We start from the raw sequence: 19889 nt of genomic DNA on the forward strand, positions 1-19889 counted from the left end.
GTTGTTGTTTCTTTCTCTCTCTCTCTCCTCCCTCTCTGAAATAAAGAAATATTTTAAGAAATAAAAATAAAGAAAAAAATTATTTTTTAATTTTATTTTTCAAAGAAGACTTAACTTGGAGTGGTGAACACATAATACAATGTACATATGATGTATTATAAAATTGTACACCTGAAACCTATATAATTCAATTAACCAATGTCACCCCAATAAATTCAATAAACATAAACATAGTAGATAAAAAATTTATTTTTCAATTACAGTTGTCATTCAATATTATTTTATATTAATCTCAATAATTATTTACATTTATATTTCCTTATAAATACTCCTGGAACAAGGATACAAGAAGATGTGGCATGTTATCCTGTGATTTTTGCCTATCCTTGACACACCCTGCATATCCCAGGGAAACAACCAGGAGGGAAGAATTTAAGCAAGGATTATGTAAAGAAACAGGTCTTCCAACATATGGATGAGGAGGCAGAAAAGGCAAATTAGTAAATGATCATTTTTTTTGGTAAAAATTATTTACGCTTTGTAAAGGCTTCTATTCTGTGAGCAGCAAGTAAGGCAGTTTTAGACAGTCCTCTACAAGTGTCAGTGAAGCCTCTGTCCAGGGTTAAAAGTCTATTGAACCCTGTAGCTCAGTTTGGTTGGAGCACCATCCTGTACACCAATACATTACAGGTTCAAATCCCGGTCAAGTCACATACCCAGGTCGCAGATTACATCCTCATGTATAGGAGGCAATTGGTCGATATGTCTCTATTTTTCTCTCTCCCTTACTCTCTAGAATCAATAAAAGCATATTCTCGGATGAGAAGTGATTTTTTAAAAATAGATCAAAGTAATCCAGTAAAATGTACAGATGCTAATCCAACAAAATGTATTCTGGGGAACAAGGTTTCCAAAAAAATTCCTTCAGAGAAGCCCTTGGAAATTATATACTTGAGAATTAGTTAGTATATAATGTTAGCCTATCTAAGGATCTCCAAAAACTTATAGCTGTGTTAGAGCAAACTTGACAACAGTTGCAGGCCGTAGGCAAGTTACTGAAACCCAGCCCAGGCCTGACTCGTCTTGGTTTTCAACCCACACATGCATATCACTGCCAAGATTAATCCCCCAAATCATTCTCATTTTCCTCAAGAATTTTTAGCTATGCCCTAACCGGTTTGGCTCAGTGGATAAAGCGTCGGCATGCGAACTGAAGGGTCCCAGGTTTGATTTCGGACAAGGGCATGTACCTTGGTTACGGGAACATCCCCAGTAGGGTGTGTGCAGGAGGCAGCTGATTGATGACACTCTCTCTCTATCCCTTCCTCTCTGTAAAAAAATAAATAAATAAATAAAATATATTTTTGAAAAACAACAAGAATTTTTAGTAATGATTAAGGGCTAACACCAATGGAACTCTTAACCAGGTACTCAGCATTGTAATGAACAATTTAAATGAAATTTCTTATTTAATCCTTCTAGTAATTCAATGAGGTAGGTTCTATAGTTCTCCCCGGAGATGAGGAAACTTTGACTTAAAGGGATATAATAAGCTACCCAAAGTCGCTGAGCTTCTGAGTGGCAATGCTAAGATTTCAACCCAGGCTTGAGTTGAACTGCAGTATTTCTGCAGAGATACCATTGGCCTAATAATCACTTAGGACACTCCCTTAAAAAAAAACACAACAGTTTATTAGGCACAACAAAAAGCACGTGGATCGGATTTCCCTGAATCAGCAGGTTTAGGAACACCAATAAGTTCCTACTTCCTACAGAATGAAGTTGATTTCTTATAACTAAACTCCTCTTCGCAGGATTCTAGGATAAGGGCAAAATTCCCAAAACTGGCCTACGAAACTATTCAGGGTTTATCACTCAATTGACCATTTTGGTCCCATCTTGCCCCAAGTCTCCTCTCTGTGTCAGTTACTACTATTCATCACAAAGGTTTCCTTCGCGGGGTATTTGCATATACTGTTCTTTGGCCTGTGAAGTTCTTCCCTCCTTCCTTAATCTAGTTAACTTCTGGTCTTCTTCAGGCCTCAGCACAATGGACAGTTGCTGAGAGAACCTTTTCTGAACCCTCTGCCTAGGTCAAATCCCTAAATCTTTTTTTTTTAAATATATTTGATTTTTTTACAGAGAGGAAGGGAGAGGGATAGAGAGTCAGAAACATGGACAAGAGAGAAACCATCGATCAGCTGTCTCCTGCACACCCCTACAGAGGATGTGCCCACAACTCAGGTACATGCCCTTGATTGGAATCGAACCTGGGGCCTCCCAGTCCGTAGGCTGACTATCCATTGATCCAAACCGGTTTGGGCCAAATCCTTAACTCTTAACCTCTCATAACACTATGTACCACATTTTTAAAATTGAAATGTATTCATGTGATTTCCTCTCTCCCCCACTATAAACTATAAACTCCACAAAGGTTTTTGCTAATTATTGTATCCTCAATGTCTAGCCTAGTGCCTGCCACATAAATGGTGCCTATTCAATAAATATTTGTTAAAAGAATTAGTAAATTCAAGGCCTTTTAACTATTCCCTATTTAGCTGAAGCCGGTTTGGCTTAATGCATAGAGCATCGGTCTGGGGACTGAAAGGTCCCAGGTTCGATTCCAGTCAAGGGCATGTGCGTTGGTTGCTGGTACATCCCCGGTAGGGGGTGTGCAAGAGGCAGCTGGTCGATCTTTCTCTCTCATCGATGTTTCTAGCTCTCTATCCTTCTCCCTTCCTCTCTGTAAAAAATCAATAAAATATATTTTTTTAAAAACTATTCCCTATTTAATCAGCCAACCTCATTGTCCACTCTTAACTCAACCGAGACCTACAGTTACAAAGGTTAACTCCTTTATCTATATCTTTTCATCTTTATCCAGACTCAAGACCTTTCTCTACCTCTTCACCTAAATAATTCCTCCTATTGCTACAAAAGTCAAAATTTCCCTTGTTTCACAAAGCTCTTTTTCTATATATAACTAGAGGCCTGGAGTACGAATTCGTGCACAGATGGGGTCCCTCTGCTTGGCGGGCGATCAAGGCCTATCAGAGGGCCAGCCAGCCAGCGAGTGGAGGGATCTTGGGAGGTTGGCCCTCGGGATCCCCAATTAGGGCCCCAAGGGAAAAACTGGGGGAGGTTGGGAGGTTGGCCAGTGTGGGGGAGGGGCCTTGGGAGGTTATCTGGGGGGGCGGGGGGGATGAAAGGCTGTGGGAGTTTACTGACCACCAGGGGGCAGCTCCTACATTGAGCATCTGACCTCTGGTGGTCAGTGCTCACTGGTTGACCAGTTGTTCTTTCTGGTTGTTTGGTCGAAATGATCACTTAGGCTTTTATATATATATATATATATATATATATATATACACACACACACACACACACACACACATATACATATATATAATTTTTATTTCAGAGAAAAAGGGAGGAGAGATAGAAGCATCAATTAGAGAGAGAATCATTGATTGCCTACTTCCCCCTATGGAGGATTGAGAATGCAACCCTGGCATGTACCCTGACCAGAATCAAACTATGACCTTCTGGTTCACTGAGCCACACTGGCCTGGCTCACAAAGCTATCTTTAACTCACTAGCCCATAATATTCTCCTCTAAACGGCTACATCACTTTTTATGCCATTCATTTGACACTTCATCATATACTACCATTATCATTATGAAATATTACATACGTAAGTGCCTTGTTTTATTATTTTTTTTAAATTTAAGCAGTATTAGATAATTTGTATGCCCTTAAATGGTAGTTATAGTAGCACCTATCGTAAAGGGTGGTACAGGAGTACCCAGGGACATCATAAGCTCTCTGGAAATATCTGCTGAATGAATTTATGAACTTTTTGTGGCCAGCAATGTGGACTCAGGCTGCAATTTATTTTCAAATTTGGTAATTGACAATTCTCCTTGGAAGTACCTGGATACTTTATACTATCTTTATGGAATGCCTTCAGGGCCCTCTTTTGGCAGACTGTTCAAAATAAATGTGACAGGAGAAGATTAAAGTAACATACTGTCTTAAATTCCCTGACATACTTTAGAGCATACTTTACCAGCAAGTAATTTATTTCATGAGTTTTATTAACCATTATTTTTCCCATACTAATTTAGAAATATTAAAAAATTAAAGTTTGATAAGGAAGAACTATCAGTTATCTGCTTCTCCTTAGCTGCCTTCTGAACATTTTATATGTAGTTAATTAAATTTGTTAACGGCTTTATTGAGATATAATTTACACACTACATAATTCACTCATGTTAAGTGTATGATTCAATTTCTTTTGGTATACTCACAGAGCTGTGCCACCATCACCAGAATCTAATTTTGTTTTATTTTCTATTTTTAAAACTGAAATCCATTACTGGATTATTAATATTATATTCCACAACTCTTTAAGATAATTCCACCTTGTCTATCCTTGTTCTTGTCCTTGGAAGTTAGAGAATCTTTAAATATTTTCAGTAGATTAATTTCTATTTCAAAATATATCATTTAGGAAAATACATTTTGGGCTGTAGTCATGTTACTCTCTTGGCTGAATATCAGTTACCATAAACCTAAACCCCATGTAAAATGCAGGAGTGCATTTCAACTTTTTTTTTTTTTTTTTTTTTTTGGTCAGACTAAGATCTAAATAATTAAGACTTTTTTTCCTTCAAAATCAGAAAGTAAATTATAATTCCTATTATTCTGAGTCTTATTTGAAAATGCAAGAGCCAACACAATATTGATAGACACTACTGAAATTCAGGGTATATGTGTCACTCATGTCAAATGCCAGCAAGTAATTTATTTCATGAGTTTTATTAACCATTATTTTTCCCATACTAATTTAGAAATATTAAAAAATTAAAGTTTGATAAGGAAGAACTATCAGTTATCTGCTTCTCCTTAGCTGCCTTCTGAACATTTTATATGTAGTTAATTAAATTTGTTAACGGCTTTATTGAGATATAATTTACACACTACATAATTCACTCATGTTAAGTGTATGATTCAATTTCTTTTGGTATACTCACAGAGCTGTGCCACCATCACCAGAATCTAATTTTGTTTTATTTTCTATTTTTAAAACTGAAATAGAATTTACCATGTGTATTAATTACCATTCCAACTTTAAGTCTGAGTTTCGTCACCCCAATAAGAAACCTCATATCCATTGGTAGTCTATTCCCATTTCCCTCCAACCCTTACAGCCTTAGGTAACCACTAATCTCTATATCTGAACTTGTTTATTCTTAGCATTTAGCATAAATGGATTTGTACAAGTTGTGTTTTTGTGTGAGAGTGGCTCCTTTCAGTTAGCATAATGTTTTCATGTGTATCCGAACTTCATTCCTTGTTCACACCTGATAATATTCTATTGCATGGCTATACCACATTTGGTTTATTCATTCATCGGCTGATGGGTGTTTCGGTTGTTTCCACTTTTTTGGCTATTGGGTATAATGCTGTTATGAACAGTTGCATACAGGTCTTTGTATAGACATATGTTTCTATTTCTCAGGGATAGATACCAAGGAGTGAAATTACTAGGTCAGGTGCTAATCACTCCTGAGATGAAAAACAGCATTTTCTTTTTTTTTTCTATTTCAAAGGATTTGTGACATAGCCAGGAAACAGAATTTTCGTGCAAATGCTAATATCAAATCCTCTTTAGAAAAAAAAAAATGTTAATCCGCACACAGCTTTGCTATCAAAATAACTGTGTCATATTACTTTCCAATTTGGGGCTCATATAGATATTCTGGTGAGAACTCCTTTACATATAGTGTAAATCATAAAACTAAATCGAGTTTGCACTGGCCTATTTAATTAACAAAGTAGGATCAAATTCTATTTTCTGAGCGGAATGCACATATCCATCTCTTGTGGCTAGCTATTGCTTAAGAGATAAATACACGGTAAGAGAAGGCTTATACAGTAGGAGGAGCAGTAAATAGGCATTTAAAATATCAAACACCCTGATTTAATGAAACACAGTCCATCCCCTAGCGGGGCCTGTTGCTCATCTCAAAAGAAAAAAAAAAAAAGTGAAGCATTAATTATAATTCATCATGTAAGTTCCCAAAAGCCTTTCATAAAAGCATCTTTCAGAAACTTGGAGGCCAAATACACTTCTGGACACAAGTTAATTTCCCCTCGCTGGCAAGGTACACTCCAGTTCAAATATATTCAGGAAGCAAACTTTAAACAGAGAATTAACAGCTGATTTTAAACTTCTCCATTAAAAAAAGGGAGGACTTCAAAAGTGGGGGTGAGGGGAGCTTAAAACAGACTTCTTAACTTAAAGAAAAAAATCAACTCTTGCAGCAGAAATGAGGCACAACCAAGGGAAAACTACCTACCAGACGTCCTACCAAGCACAGCACTTAGAGAACGAACGCCACAGGACTCATTCGTTTTAGCCAACAGCTCTTTCCTCCACCTAATTTACGGCCCCCCCCCCCCCCCACCTAGATTATCAGATAATCCAATCAGTGATTTATCATTAGCTTCCCTTCTGATCACCCCCACCTAGAGACACACACACACACACACATCCACCTGCTTGCTTGGAGGTGTCCAGGCGACTGGAAATGGTTAACAGTGTGGCCAGCAGCGGAGGAGAGAGAAACAAACACCCCTGACAACCCACAGCTGAGTAAGCAAGAGCTGTTTATTCACCAACGTGTTCCATTTGGAGACGGGCGGCGGCGGCGGGCGCTGGGAAGCCCAGGCACATTTTAGGGGGTGGTTCGCAGAGCGGGAGAGAGACCCTACTTTCTCCCCACCCCACCCACCCCCAACCCCCCACCCCAAACACACTTGGTTCGGGTGGGGACCGGCTGGCCAAGGCAGTCCCTGCCCACCGGCCCCATAGGAATCACATCAGCAGCATCCGAGCATCCGATCCCCGGCGAGGCTGGTGTGTAACTCAGTCCCCCCAAAAGGAGCTCAGGCGCGGCAGGGACCGGCCCCCTTGCGCCCAGGGCTTCAGCCGTCCTGGGTGCCACCCCCCAGCCCCCCGCCACGATGACCGATGCGGCGGCCGGAGCTGGTGAGACCCCGAGACATGGCCCAGGGAGCCCCCCCTCCCCTCCCCTCCTCTACCTGGCTCGGTCCCACCTGAAGGCAAGAGCTGAGAAGGAAAGACACAGGCACAGGGAGGGAGGGCTGACCTTGTTGCTACTGACAGCGGAGGAGCGGCACATCCTGTTGCTTCCTGGAAAGCGGCCCCGAGCACATTTTCGCCCCCCCGGGAGGAAGGAAACGGGAGGGCGCCGGCCGGGCGGCGGCGGCGGCGGCGATGGGCGCGGCGGCGGCGGCGGTGGTCGGGGGCGGGCGGTGCAGCCTCCGGCGGGGACGGTGCGAGGACTACATCTCCCAGGCTGCTCTGGGCCGCCCCTGCGTCGTGACCCCGGCGCGCACGGAGGCGGGGACGCTCTTACCTCACAGAGGTAGCTCCTCCGCCCGGCTAGCAACTCGGCGCGCCCCGCGGTCCATGGACCGGAACCCTGGGCCGACGGGCAGGAACCCGGGCCGCGATCGTCGCCTCCTCGCCCCAGGCTCCTCCTCCTCGCTCCCCGCCGCCGCCTCCTCGGGACGCCCGCAGGCCGCGCCGCGCCGCCGCCGCCGCCGCCGGGCTCGCAGAGCTTGACCCCGGAGGCTGGGAGGCGGGTTCGTGGCCGCCGCCGCCGCCGCCGCCGCGGGACTGAGGCCTACTCCGCCGCTTCTCAGTGCTATTGTCCCCGGGCCCGGCCCCGACCGGGTCCCCCTTGGAGAGAGGCGAGTGCTCCGGCTCCACCGTCAAGATGCCGGACCAAGCCCTACAGCAGATGCTGGACAGGTAGGGGCAGCTTTTGGGGGGGCGCACGCGAGTCGCGGGGAGCCTGGCCCTGCCCCGCGCCGGCCTCGAGGCGCCCCGGCAGGGTGCCCGCGGAGCCCGGCGGGCGGGCGGACGCGCGGGGAGGAGCCCCGGGGCCTGCAGGGGCCGGACGGACGAGGGGCAGAAAGTTTGGAGTGTCCGGACTTGGGGGGGGCACCCAGCCGGCGGCCGGGGTGCGCAGACTTGAAAGCGAAACTTAGTGGAAAAGGAGGAGCGTGTCGTAGGGTGGGAACGCCGCTTTGCAATGGGAGGGAGGCGTTTGAAGCCACAGCTGGAGTTTTTCTTTTTTTTCCTATTTTGTTATTCTCCTAACGGGGCTGTAAACGTGTGTGTCAGCGATGTCACTGGCAAGACCCAGGTTGTCTTAAAAAAAAAGGGGGGGGGGGAATGATCCTCACCTAGTTAATTTCAAGGCTCTTACAAAAAAAAAAAAACAACTAAGGGTAAGCAATCTTTTGGAAAGCCTGATGGGCTGACTTCAGCCCTCCTTCCGCCTCAGCCCATCCCCACGCCCAGGCGATAAGGTCGGGGGTGTCCGCCCGGGAGCCGTAACGGTCACACCTAAGGGTAGAGGTTACGGAAAACAGCCTCCCGGAGCCCAGCTCCGGACACGTAGCGTATTTGTCGATTTCATTGAGTTCACGGGGAAGTTTCATTTGATGTTGGAGCCACTTGCCATTCCTGGAGGGGGGAGATGGGGGGGCTCCAGTCCATAAAACTTTTTGTGAAATCGGATGCATCGCCCTCTGCTGTTCAAATTCTAGTCCTTGGGTTCTCCCTTGACTTTTGGGAGCCTTAGTCCACAATTTCCCCCTTCGTCTGGTCTTAACTACCCGGCATAGCCAGTGCTGCAGGCTAAATGCAAATACTGATGGTCACCACTCCCAAGGGCCGCGTTGCCACCGAGGTCAGCAGGTGGCCCTGTCCTGCTCTCTGCTGAGCAAAGGTCCCCCGTAATGTGTTAAACGAAAGGCGCCTCCCTTCATTGCGATTCTACCTGGTTAAAAACGCTGTTTGGATCCACCACATCCAGCACACAAATCACCCAGGAGAGCATCTCCTCCCAGAATGGGGCATTTCCTTTGGAGCTTAGAATTTTGAGACATCTAATAGAAATCATGTTGCTGACTTTATTTTTTCCAGCTGGGATTACCCAATGGTCCATTCAGCTGACCGCGAGGTCAGCATTCAGGTCAAACTTATTGACAGCTTTTTTTTTTTTTTTTTTGCGTGTAAATAATCTACAGGCTCCAGGAAGGGAGAATCTCGGTCATCAGTGTTTATTTTGAATGCTAGAATCAAAGCCTTGTGCTCGATGGGTCATCAGAACCTATTTGTTTTATAAATAAAATACTACGTGATTTTTTTTTTCCTTTTTCCTCAGTTGTCTAGGAGAGGTCTGATAATTTACCAGTTTTTTGTTTGTTTGTTTTCTTACAATTTAGAAAATGGCAAATTGTATAGGACCACCTTCTATCACTGCCAATTTCAATCAGATAATACTCTACTCTTGTGCAGGGTATTTTGTAAATATTTTTTCCACTGAGGGCATGCTGCTTTGACTTTTATGTGAGTGACTTTTAGAAAAGTTTATGTCTCCAAAAGCTTATCTGCTTTTCATATGCTCTTTGGAGATTTTCATAAAAGTAAAAAGCCAAGGAGTGCTGGTGAAGTATTTAAAACTTCTCAACAGAAACATAGAAATTCTGACTGCATTTACTAAAGCAGGTGACTGTAATATGGGCGTACCCTAGTTTCAGAAGCTTTCCAGGTGTTTCTGATGGGGTTGAAAACACTATCTTAAACCAAAGGGATTATTTCATGATAAGAGATAGTACAGCTGAAACGGGTTTGCCTCAGCCGTAGAGCATCGGTCTGCGGACTGAAAGGTCCCAGGTTTGATTCCGGTCAGAGGCATGTACATTGGTTGCAGGCACATCCCCGGTAGGGGGTGTGCAAGAGGCAGCTGGTCGATGATTCTCTCTCATCGACGTTTCTAACTCTCTATCTCTCTCCCTTCCTCTCTGTAAAAAATCAGTCGGCCTGCGGACTGAAAGGTCCCAGGTTCGATTCCAGTCAAGGGCATGTACCTTGGTTGCGGGCACATATCCAATGGGGGTGTGCAGGAGGCAGCTGGTTGATGTTTCTCTCTCATTAATGTTTCTAACTATCTCTCTTCCTTCCTCTTTGTAAAAAAATCAGTAAAATATATATTTTTAAAATTAGAATTAAATGGATAGAGAATACAAAGAATATGATAATCTGCAGGACTGGACCTCAGGTTCAAAGTCTGAGCCTGTTGAGAAATGCTTATGGAAACTTGACTTTTGTGTACCCTGACTCACAGTAAACACTCAGGAATGTGTTGAGGTTGTTTTGCATCCCTGACTTGCACCTGGTGAGTAAGCAGGGAATGTAGCCAGTGTCCCCACAATAGTCAGATGAAGGAAAAGCAAGGAGAATAATCTTCTCCCTACCTGCCTCCTGCCGTGCAAAGTGAATCAGAATCTTCACTTTGTGAGGATTATCAATCACAGATGCACATTCCATTAGAAAATATTCTGATAGGAACATGTTGCCTATATTACCTTCTGATTTATATAACTATCGTAGTTTCCGTTAAAGCAACTTCTCATTTTCTTTGTCAGTTGACATCTTTTTCTCCATCACCTCTATCCAATTTTGACAATTACAGAGCAATACCTGGAATTAAATCATTAGCAATTAGCTATATTTACTTCCATCTGTATGTAAAAAGTACAAACTTCACTATGTCCCCTTTGACCATTTACCCCAGTCCCCCCTAAACTATCATAAATGGATTTATATTTTTCCAGTATTCTTTGTTTAATGCCTATATACCATATATAACAAATAGTTTTGGTTTTGTTTCTAAAATTTAAACTACATTTGCTTTTTAAAAATTGTTTTGAGCTGTGATATACATCAATAAAAATATATATATAAAATACCTAAACATATTTTCTTTTTAATTCATTCCCCTATGACATTTAGTTTTTATTTTCTCTTTGTTATCTCTCTTTATAATTTGACTTTCATTTCCCTTTCTTGTCTGTAGCTCTACTAAAAGTATACTAAAGGTCACCCACCAATACATGTAATGAAAATGAAACTAACTTCTTAAAACTATGTTCCGTTATGCCATACTATTTACTTTCGCTTTTTTTCTTCCTCATATATCATCTTTTTTCTCCTTTCAATCACTTAAGTATGGTTCAGTCCTCAGCACTCGTCAGTCTTTTCTGAAAAGTATACTCATTTACTATCTCATTTTCACCTCTATTTGAGTGACTCTTAGATGTGTCTTTATTCCTGATCTCTTTCCACATTTTAGTGTCTCATTTCTAGCTGCTCAATAGACATTGCTACTTGTGTATACTTATTACTAGCACTTTAACCTATCTAAAGTACTGATATTTCCCTGCCTTTTTACATATCTTGACTTCCTAATATTTGGTCTTTATTAAGACCATTCTTCTAGTCTACCAGCCATAAAGCCTAAGAATTTTTGCATCTTTCCCTTCAAATTCATTTGCTTATCAGATATTGTGGATTCTACTTTCTCTGACTCAGTTTTTCTCTTCTATTTTAGAAGTGGTATCAGAATTAGCCATGGCACAATTATAATCATGTCGTTTCCATGCTTTAAAAATTGCCAGTCTTTATGTCATCTTTAGGATAAAATCTAAACTTTCAAGACACCAGTGAAGGAGTTTAGACCTACCAATATAATCCAACCCCAACCTACCGTAAGGATATTTTCTGCATTCCACTTCATTGTCCTCTGAATATATCCTGCTCTTTTATTTCCTTATTTTTGCTTAAATTACTTCTTCCCTTTTAATACCTGGCTAACTCTTACCCATCTTTATAATTAAGCTCATATATCATCTTGAAACATTGGGCAACTCCTTCAGGCAGAGTGAGTTATTACTTCCTGTGTTTCCATAGAACCTTTTATTCTAGTATATCACATTGTATTGTAAATTATTATTATTTTTTTATTAATCCTCACTGAAGGATATTTTTCTATTGATTCTTAGGAAGAGTGGAAGAGAGAGGGAAAGAGAGAGAATCATCATGGTTGCCTCCTGAACAAGCCCCAACCAGCGCCTGGCCAGAGAGGCGTATGTACCCTTGACTGGAATCGAACCTAGACCTTTTGGTCCACAGGCTGATGCTCTATCCACTGAACCAAACCAGCTAGTGCTATAAGTTTTTTAATGCACCTATTATGTGTCTCAGAGCCTTCTACATTCACCCTTTATCACCACCAACATGCACATTCAACTGGAAGTTTACTGAAAACAGAAACTATTCCTTTATCCCATTTCTCTACAAGAAAACACTGAATTACAATGTCTCCACCTCCCCCCCATTATTTATGACATATTAGTGCTTAGAATATCCTTACAGACACTGTTTATAAACAATTGTCTTATTTGTTCAAAATCACTTGTTTTTTTACTGCTTATTAAGCTTAAGTTTCAATTCTTGAGCTTGCCCTTCAGGACCCTCTATAATCACACTTATTGTGTTTCCAATTATGTTTAAGACACAGAGTATATGGCTGGCACCAGCTATCTTTTTAAAATGTTGCTTCTTTTTAAGAATGAATACATAGCCGAAACCGGTTTGGCTCAGTGGTAGAGCGTCGGTCTGCGGACTGAAAGGTCCCAGGTTCGATTCCGGTCAAGGGCATGTGCCTTGGTTGCGGGCACATCCCCGGTGCGGGGTGTGCAAGAGGCAGCTGGTCGATGTTTCTCTCTCATTGACGTTTCTAGCTCTCTATCTCTCTCCCTTCCTCTCTGTAAAAAAATCAATAAAATATATATGTTTTTTAAAAGAATGAATACATAGCCTTGGCTGGTTTGGCTCAGTGGATAGATCATCGGCCTGCGGACTGAAGAGTCCCGGATTTGATTCCAGTCAAGGGCATGTACCTTGGTTGCGGGCACAGCCTCGGTAGGTGTGTGTAGGAGGCAGCTAATTGATGTACCTGACTCTCTATTCCTCTCCATTCCTCTCTGTAAAAAAATCAATAAAATATTTTTTTAAAAAGAATGAATACATAAGAAGAAAAAATAAGAAGAGTACATAAGTACATGTATTTTGCCCAAGCCAAACTAATTTGCTCGTTGTCCTCTGAACAGGTTTTCTTTTCAATCTTGTCTTTCAAAGTTCTGCCCATTCTTTAAGACCCAGTTTAGGTTCTGCCTCATTTTTAAAGCTTTTCTGAACATTTCAACCAGAAATATTTTTCACCTCTTCACCAGATTTATGTAGCAATTCTTTACTTGCCATACATACATGCATGCCTCCTAATTCTTTACATGCCATAATTCATAAAATGATAAAAGATGATAATATCTGGCACATTGGAGTCAATTAGAAGGATTTTAGATTTCTGGTGAAACCTCCTTATGGCAGCAAAAATGAAACAGCATTTCTTGTACTGGCTACAATTGCTTAAGAATTGAGAAATGGAAAATTTTGCCAGAATACACTAAACATATGGCAGCATGGTTCAGTGAAAAAAGCAGAGTTAAGGCCAAGATTGCATCAATACCTTTCTGCTTAAATGTGAAGTCTTGGGCAGATTACCTTTCTGGGCTTTGATTCCTTATATAAGATGGAAATAATTATGCTTTCAGAGTTTATGAAGGTCAGACAAAGGGTATGGTATGAATACTGGTATATGCTCACTAAATGACTTCTTTCATTGTGATGTATTTCTCCAGCTTTGCCCTTTGGTAATGTGTCATGATTGTGGTTATATCTCTTTGATGAATCCAGAAACTTTAACTTACATTCCACTTGAGTGAACAGACATAGAGAAGATTTTTAGTCTTGTTGGTATAGTTTCCATTTCAGAATATATGGGATATGACGCTTTTAGTCCTTTTCTTCCATTGTCAAGTTGGGCCTTCCTTCCATTAACCAGAGTATAGATCTCTCAACTTGTTCTGAATTAAATGGTGCTTGTTCTGTTCTATAAAACAGCCATGCAAATACATTAAGGAACTACATATAATAAAACAGCAGCAGTTTAAAACTTATTTCATTGCTCTCTTTCTCTCTCCTACATCCTAGAATTGTTCTATCCTATTCTGTTACACTCTAGTTTTCATCAGTGATCTCTAGGGCAGGAGTCTGATTTCCTAGATTTTTCTAATTATAATAATAAAAGCGCAATAATGCTAATTAGACTGGACAGCGGGACGACCTTCCATACGAAGCTGAACTGCAAGGGCTGAGTCCCTTGCATGAATTTCATGCATCAGGCCTCTAGACTATATATATATAAAAGCCTAAGCTACTGTTACAATCAGTGACTCAAACACACACTGACCACCAGGGGGCAGACACTCAATGCAGGAGCTGCCTCCTGGTGGTCAATGCATTCCCACAGCGGGAGTGCCGTTCAGCCAGAAGCCTGGCTCACAACTGGCAAGCAGGACCCTCTCCCATGGCAGTGCTACCGCCTAGCTGTAGCACAGGCACAGCAATGCCAGGCCCTGACTTGGGCTCCTCTCCAGCACCTGCCGATTCACGCACTGCTACATCCCTCAGGGGGTCTCGGATCAGGGTGTCGGATCAGGCCAAATCCTGCAATCCGACATCCCCTGAGGGGTCCCGGATTACAAGAGGGCACAGGCCAGGCTAAGGGACCCCACTGGTGCTCAAGTCCTTGCACTGGGCCTCTAGTCCAAGATAAACACCTGTAATTTGAGTCTGCAAAGAGAGGCTGTACTGCCAGCTGTTTTGTTAGATTATGTATCCTGCTTAGTTAATTTGTGTTCCAGTGAGAAACTTCTATTGATGTTTTGGCCCCTTTTTTTCCACATACTTTTTAAATAGTTAACTTAATCATATAAAGAGTGAATGACTCACAAGTGAACCCTATGAAGTGAGGTAATCTTTGTCATCCATCCTTTCGAAACTAGTTTGTAATATCTATATCTTAAAACCTCTACTTCAACACTTTGGTCTTCTCATTGTCCATCACTCTATGTTCATTTCCATTGCTAAACTTTATTTGCTGCATTTCTTACTTCCATTTACCCTTATCCTTTTCATTTCCAATCCAACTTTAATTGTCATGTGTAATTCTCTCCTTTTCATGAAATCTCAGCTATTTCATCCTGTGTTTCTTATTGTCATAACATTCCTGTATTACATATAGCATCTAACATCTTTTCTTGGCACTTAATGTTTTATGTGGTGGTTTTAAATGTATGCCTACATTAATTCTATACATATTTTTGCTCCTTGTGGCATGGAATAATGAATGTACTTAATAGGTACTCAAGTTGATTTAGGAGGAGATCTTGAGTAATCTTAGATTTAAGGCCAACTAGCCATTCTTTGAACTGTTTACAAATTTTACTATTAGGAAGGATATATAACTAGAAAAAATTATATTAAGTCATGTAGAATCAAGTGACTGGTCTTTTATAGAGGAGCATTTTATACATACAGATTAATGATATGACCAATACCATAAGCTATACATTTATTTTAAGGAATAAGTAATGTTTGTTTGTTTTTTGTCTAGTTTAGTTCTGTTTTACAGTATAATAGTAATTTGTTCTTTGATCACTGAACCTACTGTGGTAATTTCCATATTTCCATTTACATACTTTGTAAACTAATATGTCCCAGCTTGGCTTGTAGGAAGGTGTGGAACCAAAATAGTATGTACATCTGCAAGTAGGAGGCTTGAAAGAAAATGAATTGAGAGGATTTGAGTGAATATCTTAAGCAGTGGTGGCGACCTATTGAAAGAGTGGGAGTGGGGTAGGAAACAGGACTTTTCCCACTAAATACCAGGTGCCGAGCAGAATTGCTTTATGTGTGTTAATTTGGATAAGGAAATGCATCCATAAAATTTAAGCATACATGTAAAGTTGAGACCATCTTTTTATCTTTATCAATGCCATTCTTGCTAGTGTTAGTTTGGTAGTTGTATATGTGCCAGGCAATTCTTGACCACTTTCATTATCACTTATATAATTCTTTATAATAGGGGATCTTAACAGAATGTTTTGTTATGCTGTAAACAACTTTGGCAGCCTAGTTAAATCTATGAGATCTTTCTCAGAATGTTTTGAAAGAATAAAACAAAATATATAGGATCAGAAATGAAACAGTATATTAAAATGCAGCTATTAAAATATTAAAAATCTGACAGTAATGTAACACATTGAAATACAAGGTCTGTTGTTTTATATAGTTGTCTTAGGGCCATCTCCTTTTTTAAAAAAATACATTTTTTAATTTCTGAGAGGAAGGAAGAGGGAGAAAAGATAGAAACATCACTGATGAAAGAGGATCATTGCCGAAATCAGTTTGGCTCAGTGGTAGAGCGTCGGTCTGCGGACTGAGGGGTCCCGGGTTCGATTCCAGTCAAGGGCATGTACATTGGTTGTGGGCACATCCCCAATAGGGGGTGCGCAAGAGGCAGCTGGTCGATGTTTCTCTCTCATCGACATTTCTAGTTCTCTATCTCTCTCTGTAAAAAATCAATAAAATATATATTTTAAAAAAAAAAAAGAAAAAAAAAGAGGATCATTGATCATCTGCATGCCCCTCACTGGGGATTATATCTGCAACCCAGCCATGTGCTTTTCACCAGAATTGAACCTAGGACCCTTCAGTCTGCAGACCAACTGAGCCAAACCAGCTAGTAAAGGGGCCATCTCTTATATTCAGTTTCTCACAGTGTGTAACAAAATTGTTTAGGTCAGTGGTCGGCAAACTCATTAGTCAACAGAGCAAAAATCAACAGTACAACGACTGAAATTTCTTTTGAGAGCCGAAAACCGACTTCTGCGCATTGGCCACGAAGTTTCAATCGCACTGCAGGTGCGTGCCCACAGTGTTTTGTGGAAGAGCCACACTCAAGGGGCTAAAGAGCCAGATGTGGCTCTCAAGCGGCAGTTTGCCAACCACTGGTTTAGGTTATATGTGATGGGAAATCTACCCCAAACTGGTTAACCTAAGGAAAAAATAACTATAGTTCAGCCAGGGTGGCTCAGTGGTTGAGTGTTGACCTATGAACCAGGAGGTCACAGTTTTATTCCCAGTCAGGGCACATGCCAATTTCTCCTCTTTTTAAGGAATAAATAGTATCCCATGCTTTTTATGGAAAACTACTCTTCCCTGCGACATCATCCATATGTGTAATTTAGGCAGTTAGTCCTTCCCCACTCCCAGCTTTAGGAAGGGTAATCCTTAGAGTGGTTTAAGGAATGTCCTCTCCCCCAGGGTACAGTGATTGGGAGGGAGGCTGGGCACAGAAAGCTGGCTTTGCAAAAATGAGCCTCAGATTTTTTGCTGGGAACTTCAGATTTTGATGCATTAAACACAAGTTTCTACTCTCTCTCCTCAATTCTAAGTTTGGAGAAACTGTAAACCCATTATTTTCAAACACTTATTTTCTACTTCAAAGGAGGGAGAAGAGTATAGGGAAACAAAGACTTCTCAGGTGATGTTCCTGGTCAGAAGTGTGTGTTTGTTTGGTTTTTTAATGAGGAAAGAAAGGGTTCATACACATTATTTGTTCCTTTCCTTCCTGTTCTGTAGCCCTGAAGACTAATAATTTTGTCTTATAGGCTATTAGCCTAAAACATGTAACCATTTTTATATGTTTCAAGTTAATTTTCCTTGGCCCTATTTCACAGATTAATGTTCTTTCCATATTAGGTAGATTAAACTCATACCTAGTATGGTAGTAAATAAGTTCATAATTTCTTTATAACAACATTTTTTTAAAATATATTTTATTGACTTTGTACAGAGAGGAAGGGAGAGAGAGAGAGAGTTAGAAACATCGATGAGAGAGAGTCATCGATCAGCTGCCTCTTGCACACCCCCTACTGGGGATATGCCCGCAACCAAGGTACATGCCCTTGACTGGAATCGAACCCGGGTCCCTTCAGTTCCCAAGCCAACGCTCTATCCATCGAGCCAAACCGGCCTCGGCATAACTTAACATTTTTTGAACTGTTATTTATGTTAAAAAATATTTAGCCCTGGCCAGTATTGTCAGTTTGTTGGAGCATGGTCATATACACAAAAAGGTGTGGTGGGTTCAATTCCTAGGTTTCAGGTTCTATCCCTGATTGGGGTGCCTGTGGGAGGCAACCAATCAATGCTTCCATCCCTCTGCCCCTCTCCTACTCCCCCTCTTTCCCTTCCCCCTCCTTCCTTTCCCCCTTTCCTCCTCAAAAAATTTAGTCACCAGAAGTAAATAAAATAATTGCCTCTTTCATATACAATAGATGGCTTTCTCCAAACTCTTGTGGTTTGTTTTGTTTTGTTTTGTTTTGTTTTGTTTTTACCTGCCATTACTCCACACCAGCAGTTCTCAAATTGTATTGTACATCAGGCTTAACTCCTAATAAATTTCCACTGTAAATTATAGTTCATCTAACCTACTATAGTTGTGAAATTATAAAAAATCTGAAAGTGCCTGCCTTACATATCAGTTGAATACCTTCTAAAAAGTAAACTGTGAAAATATTTAGGGGTGAATTATACTTATTCCTACAACTTTGAAATGCATCAAAAAATAAAATGGATGAATTAATATGTGATAAAGCACATATATATCAATATGATAAGAATTACAAAAAGAAATTGGACAGTCTGGCTGATGTGACTCAGTGGTTAAGTATTAACCCATAAACCAGGAGATTATGGCTCCATTCCCTGTAGAGGGCATTCAAGAGGCATCAGATCATTGATTCTCCCCCTTCCTCTCTCTGAAATCAGTAGAAACATCTATATATATATTTTTAAGTGATAAGAATTATAGAATGTAGCCAAGACCGGTTTGGCTCAATGGATAGAGCGTTGGCTTGGGGACTGAAGGGTCCCGGGTTCGATTCCAGTCAAGGGCATGTACCTTGGTTGCAGGCATATCCCCAGTGGGGGGGTGTGCAAGAGGCAGCTGATCGATGACTCTCTCTCATCGATGTTTCTAACTCTCTCTCTCCCTTCCTCTCTGTACAAAATCAATAAAATATATATATTTTTTAAAAAGAATTATAGAATGTAGATATTGGGAATATGGGTATTCACTGAGAGATTTTCAACCTTTTTTTGACACTGACATTTTTCATTATAAAATGTTGGGGGAAAATAACTTACACTTATCCAGAATTCATAGGGAATATACAAGTTTTCCTGTTAGACTAAAATATGAGATTGCCATTGATGTGAGTAAAAAACACAAATAGAGGCAGTTTCATTTGGTACAACCTATTAAGATGGTCCTGAGTAGACGTGTGTGTGTGTGTGTGTGTGTGTGTGTGTGTGTGTATGTTTTTCAAATCTACCTAAAAACTATCCTACATAAATAGGATAGTTTTAATAGATATGTTATTACATTTTTTTTCTGATGACTAAAATTTGCTTAATTTAAAATTTGATTAATCTTAATACTGATTAATTATGCTAGTCCAACTGTACTTAGCTACATATATATTCCATAGTTGAAATGAAAAATTTATACTAACCTAGAGAGTTTCTACATAATCTTCCTATGTTTTATTACCAAAATGATATATCTCATTTCCCAGATGTACACAAATATAATTACAAAATCACCTCAGTTGTGAGGAAAATATATAACACTTTAATTAACTGGTCTGTTTGCTCTATAACAAAATTTTATTCAAAAATTGAAGGTAAAAACTCAAACTATGAGTAGTGATAGTTGCACAATATCAGTATACTTAATTATATTTAATTATATTCTTAAAAATGGTTAATAAATTTAGTTAAAATTTTGTTATGTATATTTTACCATAGTACAACTTTTTAAAAAGATAAAGGAAAAGGAGGCATTTTTGGATAACAATAATAAGATAGTGTGAAAGGTCCAGACAGTGTGGCTGGGGGGGTGTCAGCATGCTGAACAAAGGCTGCCTACCTCCCATTCTTACCTTGGTCGTATGAAACCGGACTGAATT

At 40.6% G+C, this 19889-nt stretch overlaps 2 protein-coding genes across 4 annotated transcripts in view; one reads left to right on the top strand and one right to left on the bottom strand.

Annotated features, from left to right (window-relative positions):
• The window catches only part of CPEB3 (cytoplasmic polyadenylation element binding protein 3), a 177824-nt gene extending 170286 nt beyond the window's left edge, over positions 1–7538 (bottom strand). The window contains exon 1 of one of the 2 annotated variants that reach the window (XM_084904324.1): positions 7451–7538. The gene's annotated coding sequence lies outside the window, so the exon portion shown is untranslated. Of the gene's footprint in view, positions 1–7180; positions 7291–7450 lie in introns of those variants that run through there. The other variant, XM_084904321.1, reaches the window with a different exon arrangement.
• MARCHF5 (membrane associated ring-CH-type finger 5) overlaps positions 7419–19889 on the top strand; it is a 47364-nt gene continuing 34893 nt past the window's right edge. Inside the window, exon 1 of one of the 2 annotated variants that reach the window (XM_084904354.1) lies at positions 7419–7848. In XM_084904354.1, coding sequence (XP_084760480.1) covers positions 7814–7848 — 35 coding nt within the window. In that variant the 5' untranslated portion in view covers positions 7419–7813. The remainder of the gene's footprint in view (positions 7849–19889) is intronic. The other variant, XM_084904356.1, reaches the window with a different exon arrangement.

Source organism: Pipistrellus hanaki, assembly GCF_964339955.1.
Source record: "Pipistrellus hanaki genome assembly, chromosome: 14".
Lineage (NCBI taxonomy): Eukaryota > Metazoa > Chordata > Mammalia > Chiroptera > Vespertilionidae > Pipistrellus > Pipistrellus hanaki.